At 45.1% G+C, this 25,000-nt stretch overlaps 3 protein-coding genes across 3 annotated transcripts in view; 1 reads left to right on the top strand and 2 right to left on the bottom strand.

Annotated features, from left to right (window-relative positions):
- Positions 1–7,502: 7,502 nt before the first annotated feature.
- On the top strand, positions 7,503–11,776 carry sgms2b (sphingomyelin synthase 2b; the record flags this gene model as incomplete). Its single annotated transcript, XM_080023569.1, has 7 exons — positions 7,503–7,562; positions 7,659–8,053; positions 8,851–8,968; positions 9,082–9,139; positions 9,753–9,848; positions 10,601–10,767; positions 11,603–11,776. The coding sequence occupies 7 exons, from the start codon at positions 7,503–7,505 to the stop codon at positions 11,774–11,776; spliced, it is 1,068 nt and encodes a 355-aa protein (XP_079879695.1).
- A 9,153-nt stretch (positions 11,777–20,929) lies between these two features.
- LOC307247538 (nephronectin) lies at positions 20,930–23,360 on the bottom strand. The gene is made up of 6 exons (XM_080023703.1): positions 23,137–23,360; positions 22,885–22,962; positions 22,666–22,764; positions 22,318–22,504; positions 21,410–21,491; positions 20,930–21,035 (listed from the first exon to the last, which is right to left on the bottom strand). The coding sequence occupies exons 1-6, from the start codon at positions 23,222–23,224 to the stop codon at positions 20,952–20,954; spliced, it is 618 nt and encodes a 205-aa protein (XP_079879829.1). The 5' UTR covers positions 23,225–23,360; the 3' UTR covers positions 20,930–20,951.
- Positions 23,361–23,798: 438 nt separating this feature from the next.
- The window catches only part of LOC307247418 (nephronectin-like), a gene marked incomplete at both ends in the record, with an annotated part of 7,351 nt that continues 6,149 nt past the window's right edge, over positions 23,799–25,000 (bottom strand). Inside the window, one exon of the mRNA XM_080023571.1 lies at positions 23,799–24,129. Within this exon, the coding sequence (XP_079879697.1) occupies positions 23,799–24,129 (331 nt within the window). The remainder of the gene's footprint in view (positions 24,130–25,000) is intronic.

A 25,000-nucleotide genomic window follows, 5' to 3' on the forward strand; every position in this document is an offset into this window, starting at 1 on the left:
GTCATAGAATTTAAACTGCGTATTCGTTATATGGTTACTTCAACAACATTGTTTTAAATGTAATTCTTACAATAAATTGTATTTTTATGTGTTCCACGTTTTGTTTTTTTGTTTTTCTTTAGAAACAATGCTTTTATCCCAGTGTGTTGGGGAACCGGTATCGGTTGAACCGACAGGTGAGTCACAAGCGGGCAAGGGGGCGTGTCTGCGGAAAACGAATCCGCTCCAATCTGATTGGGCGGCGCGCCCCGCGAGTGGGCGGGGCCGGCTCCGCGCCCCTCCCCCTCCTCCTCCTCCTCCTCCCCGTGCGTTCGCGTGAGTCGTGGACCGGGCGACGCAGGACGGACGCGCGGACGGCGAAGCGAGCGGAGGAGGAGCGCGTCCGCAGGCAGCACAGGTGCGTGTCGCGCGTTGTTCTGAAGCGCGTTTTTTTAATTGTTTGTTTTTAGCGGAAGGAGAAGTTCGGACAAAGCGGAAACGCGGCGCACCTTTCCACAGGTGCGTGCGCACGCGCAATGCGCCCCGTCTCCTCCGAACGTTGACCATGAACTTTATTTCGGCTCAAACTTGCGCTGAATAGCATTTCGTCGCCTGGACTAATGTCGTGTTTTTCGTCCGGATGCGTTGAAAACGCCGCCGTCGGATCACATTTGTGGCGGAGCGTGTTTAAATCTGGTACAAACTGTCGCTCTCCCCAACTCAATTTCAATCAACTTTATTGACACGGGAATCGTGTGTTGACGGAAGTGGGAAAACAAACAAAACAAACCAAACAAGTGGAAAGAAGCTGAAGATAAAATGAAAACGGATGCATGTGAACATGGCGGCGAAATGGTTTTTAACATTGCTGTTGAAAAATAGATATGGGATACGTCAGTGAAGCAAAACCTGAAATAAAAATGTAAATGGCATCTCTCTCTCTCTCCCCTCTCTCTCTCCCTTCTCTCTCTCTCCCCTCCTCACTCTCTCTCTCTCCCCTCCCCACCCCCCCCCCTCCCCACTCTCTCCCCCCCTCCCCACTCTCTCTCCCCCCCTCCCCACTCTCTCTCTCCCCCAAACTATCTCTCTCTCTCTCCCTCTCCCCCCTCCTTACTCTCTCTCTCTCTCCCCCCTCCTCACTCTCTCTCTCTCTCCCCCCTCCTCACTCTCTCTCTCTCCCCCCTCCTCACTCTCTCTCTCTCTCGCTCTCTCTCTCTCTCCCCCCCTCCTCACTCTCTCTCTCTCTCTCCCCCCCTCCTCACTCTCTCTCTCTCTCTCCCCCCCTCCTCACTCTCTCTCCCCCCAACTATCTCTCTCTCTCTCTCTCTCCCCCCTCCTTACTCTCTCTCTCTATCCCCCCTCCTCACTCTCTCACTCTCTCTCTCTCTCCCCCCAACTATCTCTCTCTCTCCCTCTCCCCCCTCCTCACTCTCTCTCTCTCTCTCCCCCCAACTATCTCCCTCTCTCTCCCTCTCTCTATCTCTCCCCCTCCCTCCCTCTCTCTCGGTCCCGAGTTGATGAATCAGAGCTAATGGGGGGAGATTAGATTCTCGTGTGTTCATTCAGCGTCCAGGACCCTCTGAGACGCCGCTGTGCCCCTTAAACCACATATGACGTCGTGATGACTGGAGTCAAAAACAAACACAAAAAAAAACATCTACACATCCACGCTCACGGGGTCAGGGGTTCATTTCTCGAGAGCAAGGCCCTGGGGTTCAATCAAGGGATGCGCCGACCGGGAAATTCTGGGTCGATACCGACGGCCGAGACAACGGTTTGGCCGGTGCCGATGTTTCGGTGCTGGTGCCGGTGCCTTTATTCACGTGCCACTTTAATGCACATATCTGTGTATACATAATTGCCTATTCCATATACATAAGGATATTCCCTTTATCTATTCCATTTTATTTCATTTTATTTTATTCGATATATTTTTGTTCTATTCTATAAGTATTCGACTTACTTTATTACGCTTTAGGAGTCAGTTAGTTGGTCTATTAGAGAGAAATTTTTCCGAGGACATATTGTGTGTTATCACCGGGTGCGTTGCATTACATTTCACTGCATATATGTACGAAAGTATGTATATGTAGGTGACGAATAAACCTCTCGAATCTCTTCTCCGAGGGGCCCGGCGGACGCGGCGCCACCTGCGACGCGTTCGTTTTCCGAGCTCCACGCCAACGCAGCGCCGGGTCTCTCGTCCAAACATCGGCCACCGCCATCGCTGGAAGTCATCTTGTTTACCGATAGGCAGATGGCGGTCAACAGGGCCAATATCGGCCGATACCGATGAACGAGCGACGAGTCGGTGCGTCCCCGGTTCGATTCCCCATGTGTTGCTAGCCGGCACGGCCGGGTTGCCGTGACGGTATAGCCGCCCTGGGTGGATGTCCGCTGATGGAATTTGGGACGAGCCGCCGATCCACAACTTTTACCGGGACGGTTCCGGCTCATCACAACGCCGTGGTTTACGCCGCAAGGAAGAGGAACCAAGTCACTTTTCTTAGATGTCGAACACGTTTGCTGTTCACCTGGAAGCCGACTGATGTCCAGGTGCGGGCGTGGTGTTTACCTGGTGTTGAGCGAGGAAAAAGTCCAGTGAACTGTCCAGTGGCTCGCTGTTTTCTATCGCTTAGAGTGAAATATTGAATATAGGCCACGTTTACATATATCTCTGTAATTTAGCATATTTCTAACTGGGATATGATTGTATAATGCATAAAATATCTTTAAAGATAGGGGTGTGTGTGTGTGTGTGTGTGTGTGTGTGTGTGTGTGTGTGTGTGTGTGTGTGTGTGTGTGTGTGTGTGTGTGTGTGTGTGTGTGTGTGTGTGTATATATATTTATGTGTGTGTGTGTGTATATATATATATATATATATATATATATATATATATATATATATATATATATATATATATATATATATGTATGTGTGTATGTATGTGTGTATATATGTGTGTATATATACACACACATGTGTCTGCATCAATTATCATTAAATAAAAGAGCTATAAAGACACAGGTGCTGTACAATAGAAAACATCTACACAATTTTAAACCATTTAAAAAAAAAAAAAAAAAATCCAAGGTTAATCAATTTTAGGTGTTTATCGGCTTAAAAGTCAAAAAGTGTCAGGGGGTGCGAGCGTCTCAATGTTAGATCGGAGAACAAAAGTGCAATAAAGGAGAGAAAAATTCCCACCATAATATTCCTGGTATAGCAGTTTGGCATAAATGTGTGTTTGGTCGCACAAGATAATTGTAAACACATACGATTTCAAATATGTTGTTGCTAGGGGGGGGGGACAAAAAAAAAAAAACCTCCGTCCCGAAAGTACCGATCCGTCAATGTCAGCTCATATTTTGTTTCGTCACTTCAAGGTGTGTGTTCCGCGACGGGCGGCCCAGGAATTGAGTAAACCGCAACACAGAGGCATTGTGTCCGTATGGTGGTATCATCACGAGCTTTTACCACATCGTCATTGCGTTGCACAATGCGGTGTCTGAGTGACTCAGGAGGAGGTGCGCGGCTGTAGCGTCTGGCGGGAGGAGTGAGCGGACGTGTTAATTTGGCGGGGGGGGGGGAAAAACTAGAGTAGGGGTTGGCGTTCCAGGTCGGCGTTGATGGAGCCCTGGAGCAGAACTCCGTTTCGATTTTCAGCAGCCGGGATTGTGGTGATGCCCCCGACACGGAGACTCCGTGGTTAACCTGGTGATACGTTTCTGAGACCCAATTGATGAAATGGCTAAATACTGTCATTACATTACATTACATTTTACATTTAGTCATTTAGCAGACGCTTTTATCCAAATCGACTTACAATTGTTCAAACACCGACGGACGCAGCCATCAGGAGCAATTAGGGGTTTGTGTCTTGCTCAAGGACACTACAGCATGCTAGCAGGAGGAGCCTGGGATCGAACCAGCAACCTTTGGATCACTAGACCACCAGCTCTACCTCCTGAGCTACCATCCCCTGTCACTTGCTTCTGTTTTGGTTTCAGAGTGAGTGTGCACACACACACACACACACACACACACACACACACACACACACACACACACACACACACACACACACACACACACACACACACACACACACACACACACACACACACACACACACACACACACACACACACACACACACACACACACACACACACACACACACACACACACACACACACACACACACACCTGAAATGTTAAAGAGAGGGGCAGCTGGGAGTTAAAGTATTTGTCACGCTGAGGGGAGACGAACACTAAGTTATTACTGTTTTTCAGCTCTGTGTCAGTGCGTCCGTTACCTGCGGCACCTTCACTGGTATTTCGCCGATTCCGGTGCCACTTTGACTGTTACAGCGTTTCCGCGGGTCTTTAAAGAGCCAAAAATCTCAATTTTAGACCATGAAAATGTCGTAGATAAGGTTCTGACAGGTCTTAAAAATAGATGCAAACAACTCGCTTTTAGGCGTGGTTTGTTTTTTTTGTTGGTGGGGGGAGGGGGTTTGGTGACTCATTTTAGTGTGTGTGTGTGTGTGTGTGTGTGTGTGTGTGTGTGTGTGTGTGTGTGTGTGTGTGTGTGTGTGTGTGTGTGTGTGTGTGTGTGTGTGTGTGTGTGTGTATATGTATATGTATATATATATTTTTTTTTTATTTATTGTGTGTGTGTATATATTTTTTTCATTTATTTTTATTTATTTATTTATTTTTTATCCCTCTGATCCCGATGGATCAACTGGTGGACAACTGGACTATTTTTTTTTTTTTTTTTTTTTTTTTTTTTTTCGCCATTTTGGACAGTGAAAATAGGTGATGAATTGCATTCACAATGGGTTAAAAGGGTCTTAAAGAGTGTTCAATTTGAGTAGTTGGAACCTGCAGAAACCCTGCATCAATCCGCAACCCTCTCCGTTCCATGACTCATTGTTTGGTGTAAATCCCGACGACACCGACGTAGTGTGTTGACATGTCTGTGGTTGGGTTTTCTGCCGTTACCTTCATCTTGCTAAGTCCTGTCTGGGGTTGCCCCCGAAAGTGCACAGCGCATCTCATACTCAATGCAATGCAATGTGCTTCGCATGAGGCATGAAATGCATATTTAAAAGCAAAGCTGAATAAACGCATAGAAGGAAAAACCTGAAGACAAAGTGTAGTTTTAAACACCCACTTTTACAGTGTACATGTCTGATCGTGAGGAATACTGGATTTTCCGCCGATCGTTATGATCCAGTGAGTCCAAACTATAATGTGTCAAAGTGTGTTCTACTGTTCAGTAAAGGTCCTGGAACTCCGTATCTGCTCATCATTAAAACTTTTAAGTCTTAAGCAACTTAAGTTGACTCGTTTTTATTTTTTTGTTTTTTTTACTGGTTTTTCTCCGATGGTAATTGCTGACTGGTGACCTATGAGCTAAAACTCATCACATTCACATGGAGCTAATTACCACACACACACACACACACACACACACACACACACACACACACACACACACACACACACACACACACACACACACACACACACACACACACACACACACACACACACACACACACACACACACACAAACAGGTTTTGAGAGCTGAAGCTTTGTTTTCGTTCTAAAAAGCAAAGATCTCAATCTTCTCTCTCTCTCTCTCTCTCTCCCCCCATCCTCCTGCCCTTAATGCTGTCAGACCTGTCCTGTTACGACTTCCTGTGGGCGTTGGTGGGACTTTGGGTGCCTGTAGCCTTAACCGAATATGCACTTGAACAAAGTGTGTGTGTGTTCCTTAAGGAGTGGCTGGTTACTCACTCAGGTTACTAAAAGTCAAACAAAGCACTTTGGAGTGCTTGTGCGTGTGCGTGCGTGTGCGTGTGTGTGTGTGTGTGTGTTCGTACGTGTGTTTGTACGTGTGTGTGTGTGTGTGCGGCAGGTCAGTAGCAGCTGAGACCGATGGTTGTTCGGATATGAGCCCGGCTGAACGGCAGCAAGTGAATTCCTCCGGCCCCGAAACAATTGAATTCTCTACAGTTACAGATCCGCGGATACCACACTGTACGTGCACGTCACGTGCTCGGGAAAACGGCCGACGCGGCGTCCGCTGTTGCACAACGTGGCTTCAGTTCCTGTTTCACGTTTTGGAGCCGGGGAAGAAAAAAAAAAAAAAAAAGGGCTAAACTGAGGCTCAGGCTCTTCGATGAGACCATGAGTCTTTATTTCTATTGGTTCTGGGTATCAACAAGCCCCGGGAATACTGCGTCCATAAAACGGCGCCCAGCGGCGAAACTGCGACGTTCTCCACCAGCGTGTTTATATGGGTCCATTTTAGGGATGGGATCAACGGGGATCAATGCCAGTGCTTCTTGATCGAGCTCACTTCCGCCTCCTACGGCCACCGGGGGAGGGGGTGGGCGGTTCGATGCTCGGCTCCTCCCGGCCCGTTTCCAGGGGTGCGCTTGAGCGAGGCGCCGAACCCGCCTCGGAGCTCCCGCCCAGACGCTCGTCCCCTTGCAGGGCTTCGTTCAATACCCGGGAGGAACCGTTCTGACTCGGCGCGAAACGGCCGGATACGCAAAGTCCGGACCGGATTCGCCCACGCCTGCGGAGCGGCCCCATCGCGGGCCTATGTTGATAAAAACACCCGGGAGATGCCGTTTTCCCCGGAATATCACAATTAAACGGCTTAAATAAAGAGAGTTAATTTAAGGATCCTGGTCTTGAACATATAGCAAACCACACCCACAAACACCATTGAAGATACGAAAAGAAGATAAATAAACAGCTTTAGATTACAATAGACGTTCAAGCACCAACGCGTTGTTGAATCTTTGCTCAGACCGCGCGTTCACAGGAGTTGAGCGCAAATCCAGGCGGCGCGGCGTTCAGGAATGAGGCATGCGTGACGGTTCGAGACGGTCCGAGGCCGTCCGAGCGCCCCCGGGATGCCGCGCCTTGGGGTCAGACTCTGCCGAGGGCGTTCCGGCAGATGCACAGAGCGGATTGTCCGCTTTTTTTGGGTGGTGGGGGCGGGCTCTCACTGAAGATTCCAATCTCGGTAAATTCACACGGTCAAACAATCCCTCTCAAAGTTCAAACTTCTTTTCAGACGCCATCTTTATTTTCCCGGAAACTCCCTTTTCTCGCGTCACATTGAGGCTCCGGCCAATAGGTGAACAGGGATCCATAATGCTTTGAGGGCGTCACTGTCAGAGCCGAATTCCAGCCCATCAGACGTGTCTAACTTCTGTTTCTGTGCTTTCAGGTTTTCACAGGGTCCTCCAGACCAGGCGGACTGATGACCTCTGACCTCTGACAGGCCTCACCAATCGACCCGTGAGACTGTTGGGAATATCAATCCACGCTTTTGTTGACCGGCAATCGTCGGCCCGACGCCGGAAGCACCCGTCCCCAGCGACACGAGCTCAGACCGGAGCGGTCGATCCCAGACAAAAGAAGGATAAGTGGGCGGGGCAGCCCAGACGGCCCGACACCTCAGCCACGCCCCGACTGGTTCCCAGTGTCATGGCCGCTTCAGAACTAATCCAGGACAACGACGATTGTCCCGTTCCCCTGGAAGTCACCGTGACGATCCCGGAACCCGCCTCTCCCCCCCCCCCTCCTCCTCCCTGTCCTCCTCCTCCTCCCCGGCTCGCCAACGGCAACTTGGCACGCCTCTCGTTTGAGGCTCCCGAGGACGGTGGCGGCGGCGGCGGCGGCAGGCCGTGCAAGCGCGGCGCCGAGCGCAGCCGCCTGCTCCGCTGCCTGCCCAACGCGCTGCGCCGGCAGCGCGACTACGTCACCATCGCCGTGCCGCACGAGCGCGCCAACCAGCTGCCGGCGGAGTGGTGGAAGACGGGCGTGGCCTTCGTCTACGCCGTCCTCAACCTGCTCTTCACCACCGTCATCATCACCTTTGTGCACGAGCGTGTGCCCGACAAGTCGGTGAGCCCGCCGCTGCCCGACAAGTTCTTCGACTATGTGGACCGGGTGCCCTGGGCCTTCAACGTCACCGAGGTCAACGGGCTGGTGCTGGTCGGCCTCTGGTTCGTCCAGTGGATCTTCCTCAAACACAAGTGGGTGATGCTCCCGTATCCCATAATACCACTCCCATTATTTCAGGTAGTTTATTCATCCCCTGGAGGGGGCAATTGCACTGATGCGGCAGCTCATATATAACACAATAGGCAAAAATAGTAAAGTAATGAGAATAAAAACATGAAGAATTTGCCAGTATGCAGTGAAAAAAAAAAAATGGCAATATATAATAACCCTTAGTTAACCATAAAAATAAAAACAGTAAACAGTAAACCAAAAATGTGATTATTTATATATATATATATATATATATATATATATATATATATATATATACACATTTACATTTACATTTTACATTTAGTCATTTAGCAGACGCTTTTATCCAAAGCGACTTACAACTGTTCAAACACCGACGGACGCAGCCATCAGGAGCAATTAGGGGTTAAGTGTCTTGCTCAAGGACACTACAGAATGCTAGCAGGAGGAGCCTGGGATCGAACCAGCAACCTTTAGTTATATATATATATATATATATATATATATAATTGGCAATTTACAATGAACCAAAAAATGTATTACAAAATTTATAAAGAATTTGGAATATAGAAACAACCTGAAAAAGAAGTAAAAGATAATTGGTAATATACAAGTTCCCTTAAAATTAACAATACGCGATTAAAATAAGCTTGAAAATAAAAAATACAAGATGGATAATACTTAAAAATAAATAAATAAAAATAAGCATGATATACATGATATGATATACATCGTGTGTGTGTGTGTGTGTGTGTGTGTGTGTGTGTGTGCGTGTGCGTGCGTGCGTGCGTGTCAGGTCTATCATCGGTCGCAGGTGTTTCTTCCTGATCGGGACACTGTACATGTATCGTTGTGTCACCATGTACATCACCACACTCCCTGTTCCTGGCAAGCACATGGTGTGCGCTCCCAAGGTACACACATACACACACACAATGACATCATCAACATCCCAAACTTAATAAATTATTTTAATGTATAGAAATATAGATATTATTAAAACTGTATATTGTCCGTCCATCAACAGCTGTACAATGACTCCACAGGGAAGATTTGGAGAATACTCAGACTGATATCTGGAGGAGGTCAGTCATATTCATATTTTATGTCAAATTTATGATCAATATTCCATGTGTTATTCTCATGTCATGTTCTGTTCTGCCCTATAACGTAGAGACATGGATTTAATAATACATTGTAACAGTGTCGTTTATAGTTTTATCGTAACTTCCAATGCAGTAACAGTTTTAGAATACTTGATAATGTGGTAACAACGTTTGTTAATAATAACAATAATAATAATGATTACTGTGACTGGCTCATCATATTTATAACTTATACTCAGAGCAATAATGTATCCTGTGCATAGCGTTGCATTTTGTATATTTGTATATCTGATATATCTGACTATGTTGTGTTTTGTATTTTTATCCGTACATATTTGACAATTTGATTTAGACTACATATTTAGTGAAATATTTAAATTCGCTTTTTAAATTCTGTTTTGTTATTCCTTTTTTTATTCTACCTTTTTTTTTTTTCTCGGAGTGTCGTGCTTTTTTTGGGCGGCCTGCGGTGTGGCGCGCCAAATCTCACCAGAGCAACTCCTGGTGGATGTGAATGTCATGGCATGGTTTTTTGACGACGTCTTCCTCGACTGTTAAAGATCAGAACTGAGGCTGCGCTCCCTCTCCCCAGGTCTGTCTCTCACGGGCTCCCACCTGATGTGCGGGGACTTCCTCTACAGCGGACACACCGTCATGTTGACGCTCTCTTACCTTTTCATCACCGAGTGTGAGTGTTAAAATGTGGAATCCGGAACCGTCGGTACCACGGTAACCGTTGAAGCCGACCCCTCTGCTTGAATAACCTCACGTTTCCTTTTCAAAAAGAGTCCTTTGGAATAATTTCAACATTTTCACTGCGTGCGCGTGTGCGTGCGTGCGTGTGTCCTCAACAATACCATTTTTAAACAAGGAACACTGCGGAATTCCCTTTTATCAGTTCTTCATTAAAATAATGACATTTTTTAAAAATGTATAAATGACATCAACCTTTACTGTACAAACCTATAATAAATCCAAGGCGGGGCAGCAGTTCAGTGTGGAAGAAGAATATGCACTAAATTCACAATACCCACAAAGAACAACTCAACCAGTACGTGAACAAAACATGAAATATACAGTGAATTTAATATATATAATTTTATTTTAAATATGAGATGAACAACGTGAAAAGTGAAATATGGAAATAATATTCCACTTTGCACGTTGTTCATCTCATATTATTAATAATATTATATATATATATATATATATATATATATATATATATATATATATATATATATATATATATATATATATATATATATATATATATATTGAATAACAATAACAATTAAGAAAATTCTATTATAAATATAATATATATCATATATATATATTCAAATGTTTTTGAATAATTGTCTTAATTGTTATGGAAGTGGCCCGCGCGGTGGAACTGAGTAGATATTTGGATGGTAACGCGCCCGTGCGTGGTTCCAGACTCCCCTCGCAGGTTCTGGTGGTACCGCTGGCTGTGCTGGCTGCTCAGCGCCACGGGCGTGGTCTGCATCCTGATCGGCCACGAGCACTACAGCGTCGACGTGGTCATCGGGTACTTCGTCACCACCCGGGTGTTCTGGTGGTACCACACCATGGCCAACACACACGTAGGTGTACACGCGCGCACACACCCACACACACACTCACACTAATTTTCTTTTATATTTTTTTTATTTTTTTTTTTACACCAGAACTGTGCTGCTCTCTACTGGTGGTTCCTTGCCATCTCATGTGTCCATGTACAACAGTTCTTTAAACAAGGCTGTTAATCAAGTAATGGTCATTTTAATCAACAGATTGTGGATATCTTGTAATAAATGTGTCCCCACCGAGGATTAGGTCCTTCAGGGTTCCATTAACTAACTAAAGCGATAGTGCAGAATGTTTTGTGTGTGTGTGTGTGTGTGTGTGTGTGTGTGTGTGTGTGTGTGTGTGTGTGTGCGCACGCGCGCGCGCGCGCGACTGTACCTTGTTCTTTATTTATACATCTGGTTTGGGGAAAAAAGACAAACGGCACGCAGAGGTTATCGTTGACATTTTGACCTTGGATCTTATTTTGTGCGTGTCACTCTGGTGTTTGGCACACGTAAAAAACATATATTAATGATAATATCCCTAATCTAAGAACTAAATGCAAAAATATTCTTGTGTTTTGGTCATTTTTATCGTTTTTGTTGCAAGTTTTTAGGTTTGTATTTATTGTTTATCATTAAGTTGATTGTACATCGCTCTATTTTATTGTTTATTGTTACGTTTTCGGTATCATTTCACAATTTTCCATCTTGCAGTTCATTCTGAAGTTTATTGCATCATGCCATTTTCTTTTTTTTTTTTCTATTTTGATTCTATTGCTTTATTATTGAACGAGAGTGGAGGTGGGGGGTGGGACGACAAAATGTTGACCGCGTCAAAACCTCCGTACCTGCTCTTCCTCCCGCTCAGGCGCTGCGGCGGGCGCCGAACAACCTCCTGTCGAGGACCTGGTGGAACCCCATCTTCAACTTCCTGGAGAGGAACGTGCAGAGCGTGGTGCCCGTGACCTTCAGCTGGCCCATCGCTCTGCCCAACGGCTGCACCCAGCGCTACAGCATGATGGGGGGCGGCAGGGAGGAGTGACGGAAGGGGAGGGAGGGGTGGAGGTGGAAGGTTGCTGCGTTGCTGCTCCTCCTTTTTCTCGACTCTCCTGTTGACGTCGGCTTTCGGGACTTGAGGAGGAGGAGGACTCGAAACGGATGTCGTGCCCGAGAGGATGGAGCCTTTCAAAATAAAAGTTTTTGCGAAAAATGTATCGCCACCGTTTTAGAATGATGGAGCTCCCTGACGCCTTTGTTGTTTTTGTGGGTTGTTTTCCCGGGAGAATTCCACGTTCAGGTTCGGGAAGCCGGTCGTCCCCGTCGGGGCCCTCCGCCGACCGTAAACAGTCAGTTTTTTTTGTTGTTTTTTTTTTTGTTTTTTTTAAGACGTTGAGATTCATCGCGGATTCTGGAAGATTTCTCCTCCATCGGCGGATCCGACGGAGCTCAAGACAGACTTTTAAAACGCGAGAACCCGGGGATTCCCACCACCATTCGCCACGGACCGAGAGGAATCAACCCTCTCGGAAACAACCTTCTTTCTCTTCCTTTCGGCTGCTCCTGTTAGGGGTCGCCGCAGCGGATCATCCTTACCGCCGTTCAAAAACAAAAAAAAAAAACTGTCCGCTCTGTGCTGATTGGTCGGCCTGTAGCTGCACCGCCGGGAGAACCGGAGTTAAAAAAAAAAAAAAAAAAAGCTGTGCCAAACCTCTGAGCCATACGCCTTCTCAACAAAGGACAAAAGCCGGCAGGTTCTCTGGACCCAATAGCCATCGAGGATCGGGCCGGGCGGGCGAGGTCTCCACGTCTCCCCCGGACGCCGGGCGTCTCCCCCCGTGCCGGGTCCGTGGCGACGACTCCTCGACAAAACAAAAAACAAGACAAACAAACCTCCTCGCCTCCTCCCGCGCCGCCGTCACCGGCTCCCAAAACCGAAGAAAGGTGGGCGCAACGAGCCGCCGTCGAGCCACTCATTTCAATGCGGAAAAAAAAAACCGAACCTTGCCCGTTGGGGCGGGGTGTCGCACGGAAGCGCGTGCCAAGAGCCCGGAGACCCAACGCGTGCGAGGGCGCCGTCACGGCTCCAGATGTGCGTTTCCGTTCTGCCGCGACGTCAGCGCGCCACAGATGGAGTTTGAAATGATTTTTAGGATCATTGCGGCTGACCAGAGTGTACTTCCTGATTATTATACTTGATTTTTTTTTTTTTTTTTTTTTTTTTGGGTCAGCGTCGTCATCTTACTGAAGTTCATGGATGTGTGCTGTCGGAGCAGGGCTTGTTCGTTTTGTCCGTCTCGGGGAACCGTTTCGTTAAAAAAAAAAAAACCTTGCGCGGCCGGAGCCACGTTTGAGCCGCGGTCGGCTCGGGCTCAAACGTTTGGTTCGGGGCGCCTGAGGTGGCCGCCGGTGACGGAGCCGCGGCCGCCTCGGGTCGGGCGGCCCGCCGGGGAGTGGCTTCCTGTTTGCCATGCGTTGCCTTCCTGTTCCAGCGCAGGGCTGTGAGTTACTGACAGCTGCTTGTGTAAAGTCTGAGTAATGTTTACTTCAATAACGGACCGCCACGATTGTTCAAATGTTCATTTTGATAATAAAAACAAAAATTGTCATTTTGAATCATTTGCGGCTCGGGTCTGGATGATGTGGAAATGTGGATATAATGTCTTTGGAGACTAAAACTAGAATAATCTTTGAGTTGTCAATTCGTGGTGTCAAAGTGGCCATTTTGACGCACTGGTTGATACCCCTGAAATACATGTACAAACGTTACATTTCCCGAAAGGGAAACTGCTGTCGCAACAATTTCCGAAAGAAATACGCAGTTAAAAAAAAAAAAAAAAAAAAAAACCTGCGTAGAAAATAAATTATAAAACTAGCAATAACAAATAAATATAATGTCCAGAATGACGGTGTCAGGGCATTTATTATTGTCACACACGGGAACATGTTTTATCAGCGATTTCCGAAACAACAGCAGCAAACATGGCGCTTATAGCTTCTCCTGCCTGCAGAGGGCCCCCCCCAAAAAAACCTCTATGACGCACGCCAATTCTAAGGTCAAAAACTAAACCGGCACCGTTTTAGCCGCTACGGACAGGGACGGGGGAGTCGAGCGAGAGAGGCAAAGGGAAGAGATGGAGGCGTTCCCCGGGGGTCTGTCCGCTACAGGAGGGAAGGATGGGGGAAGAGGTGTGGGGCGTCGCCGGCCGCCCACCTCTCCTTTCTTCTCCTCCGCTTCCCCTGAAACACAGCAAAGGAAAAAAAAACAGAAAACCTCAGAGGAGGACGCTCGTCTCCGCCTCTCCCCTTCCTCCCACTCTGCGATACGTACGTAGTTGTCTCTGGCGGACCACCCCGGGTACAGCAGCTTGTGCAGCTCCCTCTCTTTTTGGGCGAGCTCGTAGTACTTGGACTGTTCCGTTCTGGACAGAGAGTGCCACTGTGGGGATCAGAGCAAGATGGGGTGATTTATTTTTTTTTATTTATTTATTTTAATTTTAATTTTATTTCGTTTCCGATGGTTCAACCGCCGGTGGGGCCGAGCGGACCCCGAAGACCAAACTTAAAAATATGTATATATATAATAATAAAATGTGTGTGAATGCACTCCCCCCGGTTGAGTCCTATTCAGACCCGACGGGGGTCGGTGAGACACCCACCCTGTGTCCCAGCACCCGGTTGATGGCGGCGCTCTCCCTGAGCGTCCCCTCTCTCAGTACGTCGTGTCTCTTCTCCTTCATGAAGAGCATGAAGGCGTTGAGAGGTTTTTTAACCTGAAGTCTGCTGGAGGAGAGAGGACGGCGGCAGGAGTCACCAGTTACACCGATTTTTACTGTGCTGAGTGGTGAACTGTGCGGCGAGTACTAGTGGGGAACCACACCATGTGGCGAGCCATGAACCACACCATGTGGCGAGCCATGAACCACACCATGTGGCGAGCCATGAACCACACCATGTGGCGAGCCATGAACCACACCATGTGGCGAGCAGCGAGCGACACGGCATCCTACCTGTTGAGGTTGTTGCCATGGGGATGGGTCCTGGTGTGGGCGGCGGCAGTGGAGCCGCTGATTGGCTGGCTGTAGGGGGAGGCGGAGGGGAGAAGTCTGTCGTTGTAGAGGAGGAGAGGGGTGAGGGGGTGGATCGATGACTGGACAGAGAGGGATGAATAATAATAATTATCATAATTATTATTATCATTATTATCAGTAGTGATTATACATTGACTAGTGCATTCCGGTTGTGTTTGCTGATGTTTCGGCATAACTCTGATATCACGCACACTACTGTCCACTTTCCACAATGGAGGATGAAACTGCCGGTTAAAGTCGTACACATACACCGGGGGAGAGACAATTGAGCTTTGAGCAGAACTTTTAACAGCTAACAGCCTTTTTCGACATCCTCCTCCTCCCCCTCTTTCTCCTTCTGGGGGCATTTCACACTAATCCTGTTGGATGGCCAGCATACTGACCTAGGGCCAGACCACAATATGGTGGCAATCACACACACAGGTTCTGACCCATTGTACTAAATCTGAGATGTAACACTGATAGCGTGAGATAGCTAACACACATGGCTTTAAGCCACACACACACACACACACACACACACACACACACACACACACACACACACACACACACTCACAGTAGTTGGATTAAGCTGGGTGTTTTGGGTGTCTGAGACACTGCGCCCCCCGGTGGTCACATAACGGTACTGCGTTTCAGCAGGGCTCCTGTCACAGACCAGCTGCTTCCCTTCAATGAGATGATAATCATTTAAAAACACAACAGTTACGTGACTTACTTGATGAATTAGTAAGGTAGATAGACAGATCTACACACCATAGATCAGCTCTCCAGCGGTCTGGCTCTGGTGACTCAGTGATCCGATTAACTGACGGACAGAAAGAAACTTAAAACTGAATTATTTTCCCAATAATTAAAAGTTTTCAAATAACCTATGCGGGCTTTAACCGTCCGAGGGACGGGAAGGGTTATTTAGCGCAATAGGCTTGTCTGAAACATTCGCGTGGGTTGAGGAAAAACCTCTGTTCTGCTCTGCGACTCAGAGCTCCACTGACCTCCTGCTGTCTCCAGACGCCGGACGCCAAGGAGGGAGCGTCTCCCGCAGCCCTGTCCCCAGCCTCCTGTCCCTCCACAGGCCACGCCCCCACACACACCTGGCAGGTGACACACACACACACACACACACACCTCTGTGGAAAACTCCCAGTTCTGATTCTTGAGACACTTTCAAGAGTGTTTGACCTTCCGGAGGTCATCCATAATTCTAATTGTCGAGGTCTAAATAACGAAATAAATATTGTGACTCACAAAGTTCACAACTTCTAACCATATGAACTCTAATAAAAGGGAACTTGACGTACAACCATGACGTGTACAGAGTAGATTTAGAAACAATACATAAAACACACATAATACAAGTAGTATTAAATATAAAAACATAAATAATATGGGTTGAAAATCAGTAATATGTCATCTAAAAACAGGAATTGAATTTCCCTGTTTGTTCCAAAGCACCATCAGATGAACTAGGCTCAGAGAATGGAACAGTCGGTCAAGTGACCAGACATGAAAATAAAGTTTATGAACAAATATCTTGAATGTTAAATGATTATTTGCAGTGACTGTAATTTAATCTGAAACGCAGAAGGAAACATACAAACATCCTCACCCCTTGGCTCTCTGCTCTGTAGGTCATCTCCACTGGGTGGAGGTGCAGCTTTCCTGACAGTGGGTGCAGGTGTAGTTTTCCTGGTGGTGTTGGAGGCGTCGTTTTCCTGGTGGTGTTTGGGGGTGTCGTTTTCCTGGTACTGGATAGAGGTGTAGTTTTCCTGGTGATGTTTGGCGGCGTCGTTTTCCTGGTGGTGTTTGGGGGTATCGTTTTCCTGGTACTGGATGGAGGTGTATTTTTTCTGGTGCTGGGTGTAGGTGTATTTCCGTCACTGGGTCGAGGTGTAGTTTTACTGGTACTGGGTGGAGGTATAGTTTTCCCGTGGCTGGGTGAAGGTGTTCTTTTCCTGGAACTGGGTGGAGGTGTGGTTTCTAGTTGTTGAGTGGAGTGGTAGTCTTCTTGGGGCTGGGTTGAGGTGCAGTTTTCCTGATGATGTGTGGAGGTGTAGTTTTCCAGTTGTTGGCTGGAGGTGTAGTTTTCCTGGGGCTGGGTGAAGGTGTCGTTTTCCCAGCGTGGTGTTGTAGTTTTTGTGTGGATGTGGAGATGGCGGGTGGAGCAGACGAGCAGTTTGAGTTATGAAGTGTCAGGGGACACATACCACTAGCCCCGCCCCCACAACCCATTATACAGTTAAGCCACGCCTGTCCGGGTGTAACCACACCCTCATATCGCATGAACTCCGCCTCCAGAGAGAAATGGAGGTCAAGGGTCATAGTGTGTGTGTGTGTGTGTGTGTGTGTGTGTGTGTGTGTGTGTCCCTCACCCTGTGGTTCTTCCTAGCGGACGTGTCACTATTGTTTTAGTGTGGATGCTGAAACCAAATCACAGGCCATCATGATCAACCGGCGGTAACCATGGTAACCATGACAACCGGCTGCCTCTGGGTGACGTATTTACAGATGCTGTGATCACTTCAGTCCCAAACATCAGCCGCAGAACAGCAACCAGCGCTTTAATAGTTCTTTGAAGACCCACTCCACCCGGATGATGGTGATGATGATAATAATAATAATAATGAATTATAATAATAAATAATTATAATGGATAATAATATCAATAAATAATATTAATGAATAATAATAATAATATCAATATCTAATATTATTAATAATCATGAATTATAATGAATAATAAGAATGATTGTTGTTTATAATAATAATAATAATAATAATAATAATAATCATCATCATAAATAGACTAAAACAGACTAATTTGTTCCCCAAAATCAGCTTCCTAAACACATAAAACAACCTTCATCTCTAAGGAGGAGGTCGCGATGAAGAAGCCTTGAATTGAAGCTTCTTTGGTCCATGGTCCAGGTTTGTATTGGATGAACAATTTCCATCATTTCCTGAGTTTATCCAGTCACAGCCCAAATAAATGCGTTTCCACAGGAATAAACACTATTTTATTGACAAAAAATACAGATTTGTTGAGATGTCCAGATATTTATCAGAAAGACTCCGATGATTGAATTTGATAGCGCTGGTGTTTTCCATCCTTTTAGATATAATGTTGGAGTGGAAAAGGGACACATTGTTCCACCTCTGTTTATTATTATTATTATTTATTTTTTATTTTTTATTATTATTATTATTTATTATTATTATTAGATTCAAGATTTTTATTTGTCACATACATATACATACTTCCATACATATATGCAGTGAAATGTAATGCAACGCACCCGGTGATAGCACACAATATGTCCTAGGAAAAAATAAAAAAATAAAATAAAATAAAAAGTAGAAAATTCCTTTCTAATAGACCGACTAACTGACTCCTAAAACCTAATACAGTAAGTTGAAAACTTATAGAATAAGATAAAAAATATATAGAATAAAATACAATAAAAATAAATTGAAATAAAATGGAATAGGTAGAAGGAATATGCCTATGTATATACAGATATGTGCATTTAATTATTATTATTATTATTATTATTATTATTTTATTATTATTTTATTATATTATTCATTATTATTATTATTGACAATAAACAGTTGTGTTTTTTAAAACCTATGTTCAATTTTAAAGACAACATCGGTGCTGCTTTAAAGCATAAACATAGATTTGAACTTATTTTATTGTATTTAATGTTTTGTTTTTTGTTTTTTTTACGAAACGTGCTGAAAGCCGCACTGCCGCCCTTTGTCCAGAAGAGGGCGCCAGCGATGGAACTGAAACGTACTTTTACTTGGTCAAACACTGTTTAGTATTGTTTACAACTGGCTGCAACGCTGAATGCTGGGCCATCCATCCATCCATCCATCCATCCATCCATCCATCCATTCATTCATTCATCTATCCATCCATCCATTCATTCATTCATCCACCCATCCCTCCATTCCTCCATCCATCCCCGCTCACTGGACGCATAAGGTGGCGACACCCGGCCAGTCCATGACACACACACACATACACGATGAATGTAAGTGTGTATTAATAATGAAGCCTTTTATTTCTTTCTCTTTATTATTCATCATGGATCATTTAAATGGAACTTCAACTGATTTAACTCATTTAGTTTCTTGTGGAGAGAAAGAGAGAGGAGGGGTAGAGAGAGGGAGAAAGAGAGGGGGGGGGTAGAGAGAGAGAGAGAGAGCAGTGAGGTTATTGTAGTAATTGTAGGGTTAACAAGCAGTCTGTCATCTACACTTTAACTACTGAAACCATCTGACACACACTCACACACACACACACACACACACACACACACACACACACACACATATACAATATACATATTCATCAGCCTGTGTTTGTGTGTGTGCGTGTGTGTGTGTGACTATAAACTGTGGAATCTGTTCAGTGTAAACTACCAATCATGTCACTCCTCCCTTCCTGCCGTTCATTTCCTCCGTGTGTGCGTGCGTGAGTGTGTGCGTGTGTGCGTGTGTGTGTGTGTGTGTGTGTGTGTGTGTGTGTGTGTGTGTGTGTGTGTGTGTGTGTGTGTGTGTGTGTGTGTGTGTGTGTGTGTGTGTGTGTGTGTGTGTGCGTGCGTGCACCAGCCTCCCTAAGCTCTGAAAACAGGTGTTAAAGCACAAATCACTGACCTCCTCCTCCCTCCCTCCCTCTCCTTCTCCCTCTCCCTCCCTCCCTCAATGCACACTAACCTCCTCAAAACCTCACGTGTACGTCCTGTCGTTCATGGTGAACCCGTAACTCCAGCCCGGCCATCAAATGCACCTCTCTTCTTCTACACCTCTTCTCCTATCTCTTCTTCTACACCTCTTCTTCCATCTCTTCTTCTTCGACACTCCTCCTCTCTGACCGCGAGGCCCGTTTCCGATCCAGGCCGTCGCTCTTACTTTGAAAGGCGCGGTGCGACTCCTCGCATCCCTCGCCCGATGCAAACACGACGCAACACAAGCCACACAAATATATAAGCTTATTTCATACCTTTATTTTGTTTTTCATTCTCGCCGTATTTAAAAGGCCTATTTTTTCGGCAGCGCTTGCTCCGACCACGTTGGCGACGCTGGCGCCCCCTGGTGGACGAGCCGTCTGTGGCTCGGGCGGGGCCCAGTGTAGTGAGCGTATGGTATGTGGGACAAAAAGAGCTTATCTTTTGTCTTATCTTTAAAACAACTATTCCTGGTGCACTCTGCCGTCATAAATCACACATTAAGTCTCTCTCTCTCTCTCTCTCTCTCTCTCTCTCTCTCGCTCGCTCGCCCGAGGACTTATGCAGAAGGTCAGAGGTCACATGTCCGGGTCAAGTATCGGAAAGACTCAGTGAAAATGATTGATTTGAACAGAGCAACAATAAACCCAGCAAGTGAACGGAGGTTCCTCCAGGGGAAAAAATTGAAAAAATGTTTTGTTTGGTTTGGTTTTATTTTGTTTTTCCCGGCTCCCGCCTTGATGACGGCGCCATATTCCAACCAGGAAGTAAAGCAGCGGCGCGGTGACATGAGCGTCGTGGTCAAAAATGAACTAAACTGGAGGAAAAAAAAAAAAAGTTTTGATGAGATGTGTGTGTGTGTGTGTGTGTGTGTGTGTGTGTGTGTGTGTGTGTGTGTGTGTGTGTGTGTCTCAGTCAGAGAGTGAAAATGAAACCTGTTTTGAACAGTGTAAACAGAGGTGAAACGGTGAAAGTGTAGAAGGATAAAACATTTCAAAATATGCAATTTTTTTTTTTAAATAAATCTGCTTAATAAATATTGTTTTCAAAACCGAGCGTTATTCCTGACAAAGATGAAAAAAAAAAAAAAACGTACAGTATATACACAATTTATTTATTTATTTGTATTACAAAAGGAAATCTCTTTTAGGTGAATTTCCGATACGCACGCAGATGGAAACATCGGGAAATTTACCCTAATCAATGTTTTCACACACACACACACACACACACACACGCACACACACGCACACATACATACACACACACACACACACACACACACACACACACACACACACACACTGATCTGCTCGTGTGTGTGCGTGTGTGCGTGCGTACACCTGCGTGGGTGTGCATGTGACCGTGGGTGTCCCGCTGATGTGTGACATCATCAACACGCTCCTCTCTTCAGAATGATGTCATCAATGGCGATCTCTCCTCTCTGCCTGTCTCGCCGCTCTGCTTTCAGTAACACCTAACACACACACAGGTACAGGTGGTATGAGGACATTAATACAAGGGCAAAATCGTGAGGATATTATTATGAGGACTTTATAATGAGGACATTATTATGGGGACCTTATTATGAGGACAACATTATTCTGAGGATATGAGGACACTTAATATGTCCTGACGATCCAAATGTCCCATTAATGCTGTTGGGTGTTCGGTGGTGTTATAAACCACACACACACACACACACGGGAATGCACACACACACTTTATTCCATCCAATCCAATGAAAAACTGGATCTAGACACAAACTTTTAAAAGATAAAAAACTATATGTGTGTGTGTGTGTGTGTGTGTGTGTGTGTGTGTGTGTCTCTCTCTCTCTCTCTCTCTCACTCTGTCTGTCTCTCTGTCCAGGTTGACCTGCGTCTGTCTCCACCCATGTCCTCCCGTCCGGCTCCAGAGGGCAGGGCTGTACCTGCAGCGGCGGCAGCCAATCAAGAGACGAGACGGCCGTGAGGTCACGCAGCCTCCAGTAACGTCAAACCATTGAATGTGTGCAAATACAAAATGTGTCACAATTTTGAGGAACAATAAACTACTTTTAGAAAAGCGTCAGTACCTAGTCGAGTACGACGACGGCCAAGAAATGACAGGTCAACGTCAAATAATGTGCATGATGTCATATAGCACGTTGCAACTCTGTATAGACGAATTACACAATCAAATAATACTGAATATTGTTGTTGAGTTATTGACGAAAACCATCGATCAGTCAAGTTAATCATCAATATATCAATCTAAAAATACCTAATTTAGCTTCTATATAAACATACTGCGAAATGAAACTATTATTTGTACCAGGGTTAATTATGGCATCGCCAAATTCAATTCAAGGATTTTCAAGTACATTTTAAGCACAATTTTTTCATTTTCAAGGACCTCACACAAAACAAATCTAATCAATTTTCAATAGTAGACCCTAGATGTATTATATATTTATTTATTTATTTATGTGTGTGTGTGTGTGTGTGTGTGTGTGTGTGTGTGTGTGTGTGTATATATATATATATATATATATATACACATTTATAAATTTTATTGCCATCTACCAAGAGAGTTTATTTTTCACTGACTTTTCAAGCACCTGAAGGACCTGACAAGGACCCTGACGTACTATTGCTACTACACCGACACCACAGTACTAAAACCTGAAAGATATCCCAAAACCCAGCACCGATCCGATCTGGTAAAGCCACGTTTGGGTCACGTTTCTCCATATTATACTGAACGAGCGTCGACACCTGTGGCCGCGCCCCGACCTCCTGAGGAACAGCTGAACCGTGCCCACGCGGTTCCCCGCCAGGCGGTGGCTGAAGGAGAAGCAGGCGCCGTCGCGGCTGAAGGGCGGCGCCACCGCCACGGACAGACGGGCTCCCCGCACGCTGCGCTGCCCCGCCTTCAGCTCCGGGACGGACAAGTACTGCCCACCTGGGAGAGGGACAGACATGATGTCATGTAGGCCAGCATGTACAAAAACAACTTACAAAAACGTAGCACTCTGCTGCAGCTTCTCACCGTGGCTCAATGCAGTCCAATGGGGAAAACGTTTGACATTTTTTTTTTAAAAGAATGTTAAATGCGCTTTTCACCTGCAGGGCTCTGCACCGTGAGCCAGTCCACATCCCCCTCCCTGTCGCTCATCCAGTCACACAGCCCATGATGGAAGGAGCAGTGGAGCACCCCAGCCTCTGACGGATGGTACATCAATATTTCACATTTTGAGCAGCAACTACTCATATGTTATGACAAAAAAAAGTTTCTGTGCAAGAGACAAAATGCACGCACGCACGCACGCACGCTGTTCATACCAGGATCGTCGCTAAAGTCCTCCCCAGTGTTTCCCAGTTCAATGTCAAACTCCCACACCTGGTTATGGTGACGGGGAACTGCAACACACACACACACACACACACACACACACACACACACACACACACACACTTGTTAAGCACTTGACTGTTCACAAAATGACTTTCAAGATAATATATGTGAAGTGTGTGTGTGTGTGTGTGTGTGTGTGTGTGTGTGTGTCTCTCTCTCTCTCTCTCTCTCTCTCTCACTGTGCACGTCTCCTCTCTTCCTCAGCGTGGTGGTGAAGGGAGGGGGGGTGGTCGCTAAGGAGGCGCTGGTTGCCACGCTGGTTGTCATGGTGACAGCTGTCGTTGTTGGTTCCGTTCGGGTTGTAGGGACAGCCGTAGTAATAATAACAGTAGTAGTAGGAATCAGCGTGGTGTATGTTGTACTGAGTACTCCGGGTGTAGTTGTGGTGGTAGGTTCTGTGGTTGTAGGTGTAACAGAAGTAGTAGATGTAGTAGGAATAGTAGTAGTAGCAGTAGTAATAGGGGATGTACTAGTTGTAGTAGCTGTAGTAGTGGGTAGAGTAGTAGTTGTCCTCGTAGTAGATGGAGTAGAAGTTGTAGTGCCTGGAGTTGTAGTCGATGTAGTAATGGGTGGAGTGGTAGTTGTAGTAGTGGATGGAGTAGTAGTTGTAGTTTGAGTAGTAATTGTTGTAGTAGTTGGAGTAGTAGTAGGAGTAGTAATTGTTGTAGTAGTTGGTGTAGTAGTTGGAGTAGCAGTAGTAGTTGGGGTAGTAATTGTTGTAGTAGTTGGTGTAGTAATTGAAGTAGTAGTAGCTGTTTGAGTTGTAATTGTTGTAGTAGTTGGAGTAGTAGAAGAGGTTGGAGTAGTAATTGTTGTAGTAGTTGGTGTAGTAGTTGGAGTTTTAGTAGTAGTTGGAGAAGTAACTGTTGTAGTAGTTGGTGGAGTTGTTGGAGTAGGAGTAGTAACTGTTATAGTAGTTGGTGTAGTAACTGTTGTAGTAGTTGGTGTAGGTGTTGGAGTAGGAGTAGTAACTGTTATAGTAGTTGGTGTAGTAACTGTTGTAGTAGTTGGTGTAGGTGTTGGAGTAGGGGTAGTAACTGTTATAGTAGTTGGTGTAGTAACTGTTGTAGTAGTTGGTGTAGATGTTGGAGTAGGAGTAGTAACTGTTGTAGTAGTTGGTGTAGGTCTTATAGTCCTTGGTGGGTGTGGCCTCAGTATGACTTTGGGTAAATCTGTGTAAAATAAAAAAAACCTGATTAGAAAACACAAAGTCCCTGAGAGAAAAATATATAAAAAAAATTATATTTGAAAGAAAAAAAAAATTTTTTTGATTTACGTTCGTTATGAGAGAATTTAAATGTATTTCATTGTTTTGATCCGTCGTCAAGGCCTATTTTCATTTATTTTTGAATTGTTTGTTTGTTTGTTTGTTTGTTTGTTTGTTTGTTGCGCTACAATCACTTTCAAACTCAACACAGACAGAATCATCAGCCTGGAATGAGATCTACACAACCACGAGAGCTGCGACTAAGTAGGAAATCAATCAATCAATCAAATCAATCAGTAAAAACAATCAATAAAATTATCAATCAAATCAATCAATCAATCAAATCATCAATCAAATCAATGAAATCAAATCAAATCAATCAATCAATCAAATCATCAATCAAATCAATGAAATGAAATGAAATCAATCAATCATTCAAAATTAGGAAATCAGTTGAGCTTGTCAATATGAAAAAAAACATTAGTTGAAAACTGTTTGATGCTGTCGAGTGAATCAATTTGATGGAAAACTGGAGGAATCACTCGCTTCAGTGATTTATCACCGATCAATGAATTAGAAACTTTTAATTTATAACTTCTAGAACTTCTAACTCATAGAACTTAAAACTTATAGAATTTATAACTTATAGAATGTATAACTTATGGAACTTATGACTTAAAGAACTTAAAACTTATAGAACTTCTAACTGATGGAAATTATAACTTATAGAACTTATAACTCATAGAACTTATAACTCATAGAACTTGTAACTCATAGAACTTATAATTTATAGAACTAACTCATCGAACTTATCACTTATAGAACTTATAACTCAT

Source organism: Zeus faber (assembly GCF_960531495.2).
Source record: "Zeus faber genome assembly, chromosome: 22".
In the NCBI taxonomy this organism is placed as follows: Eukaryota; Metazoa; Chordata; class Actinopteri; order Zeiformes; family Zeidae; genus Zeus; species Zeus faber.

Bases quoted from the DNA above. Each gene is read 5' to 3' on its own strand.
- LOC307247538 (XM_080023703.1), bottom strand. From the start codon at position 23,224: ATGACAACCAGCGTGGCAACCAGCGCCTCCTTAGCGACCACCCCCCCT. The intron at 22,963-23,136 runs GTGAGAGAGAGA...TGTGTGTTGCAG, and splicing joins GAAGAGAGGAGACGTGCACA to TTCCCCGTCACCATAACCAG. The intron at 22,505-22,665 runs GTGAAAAGCGCA...TCCCTCTCCCAG, and splicing joins CACGGTGCAGAGCCCTGCAG to GTGGGCAGTACTTGTCCGTC.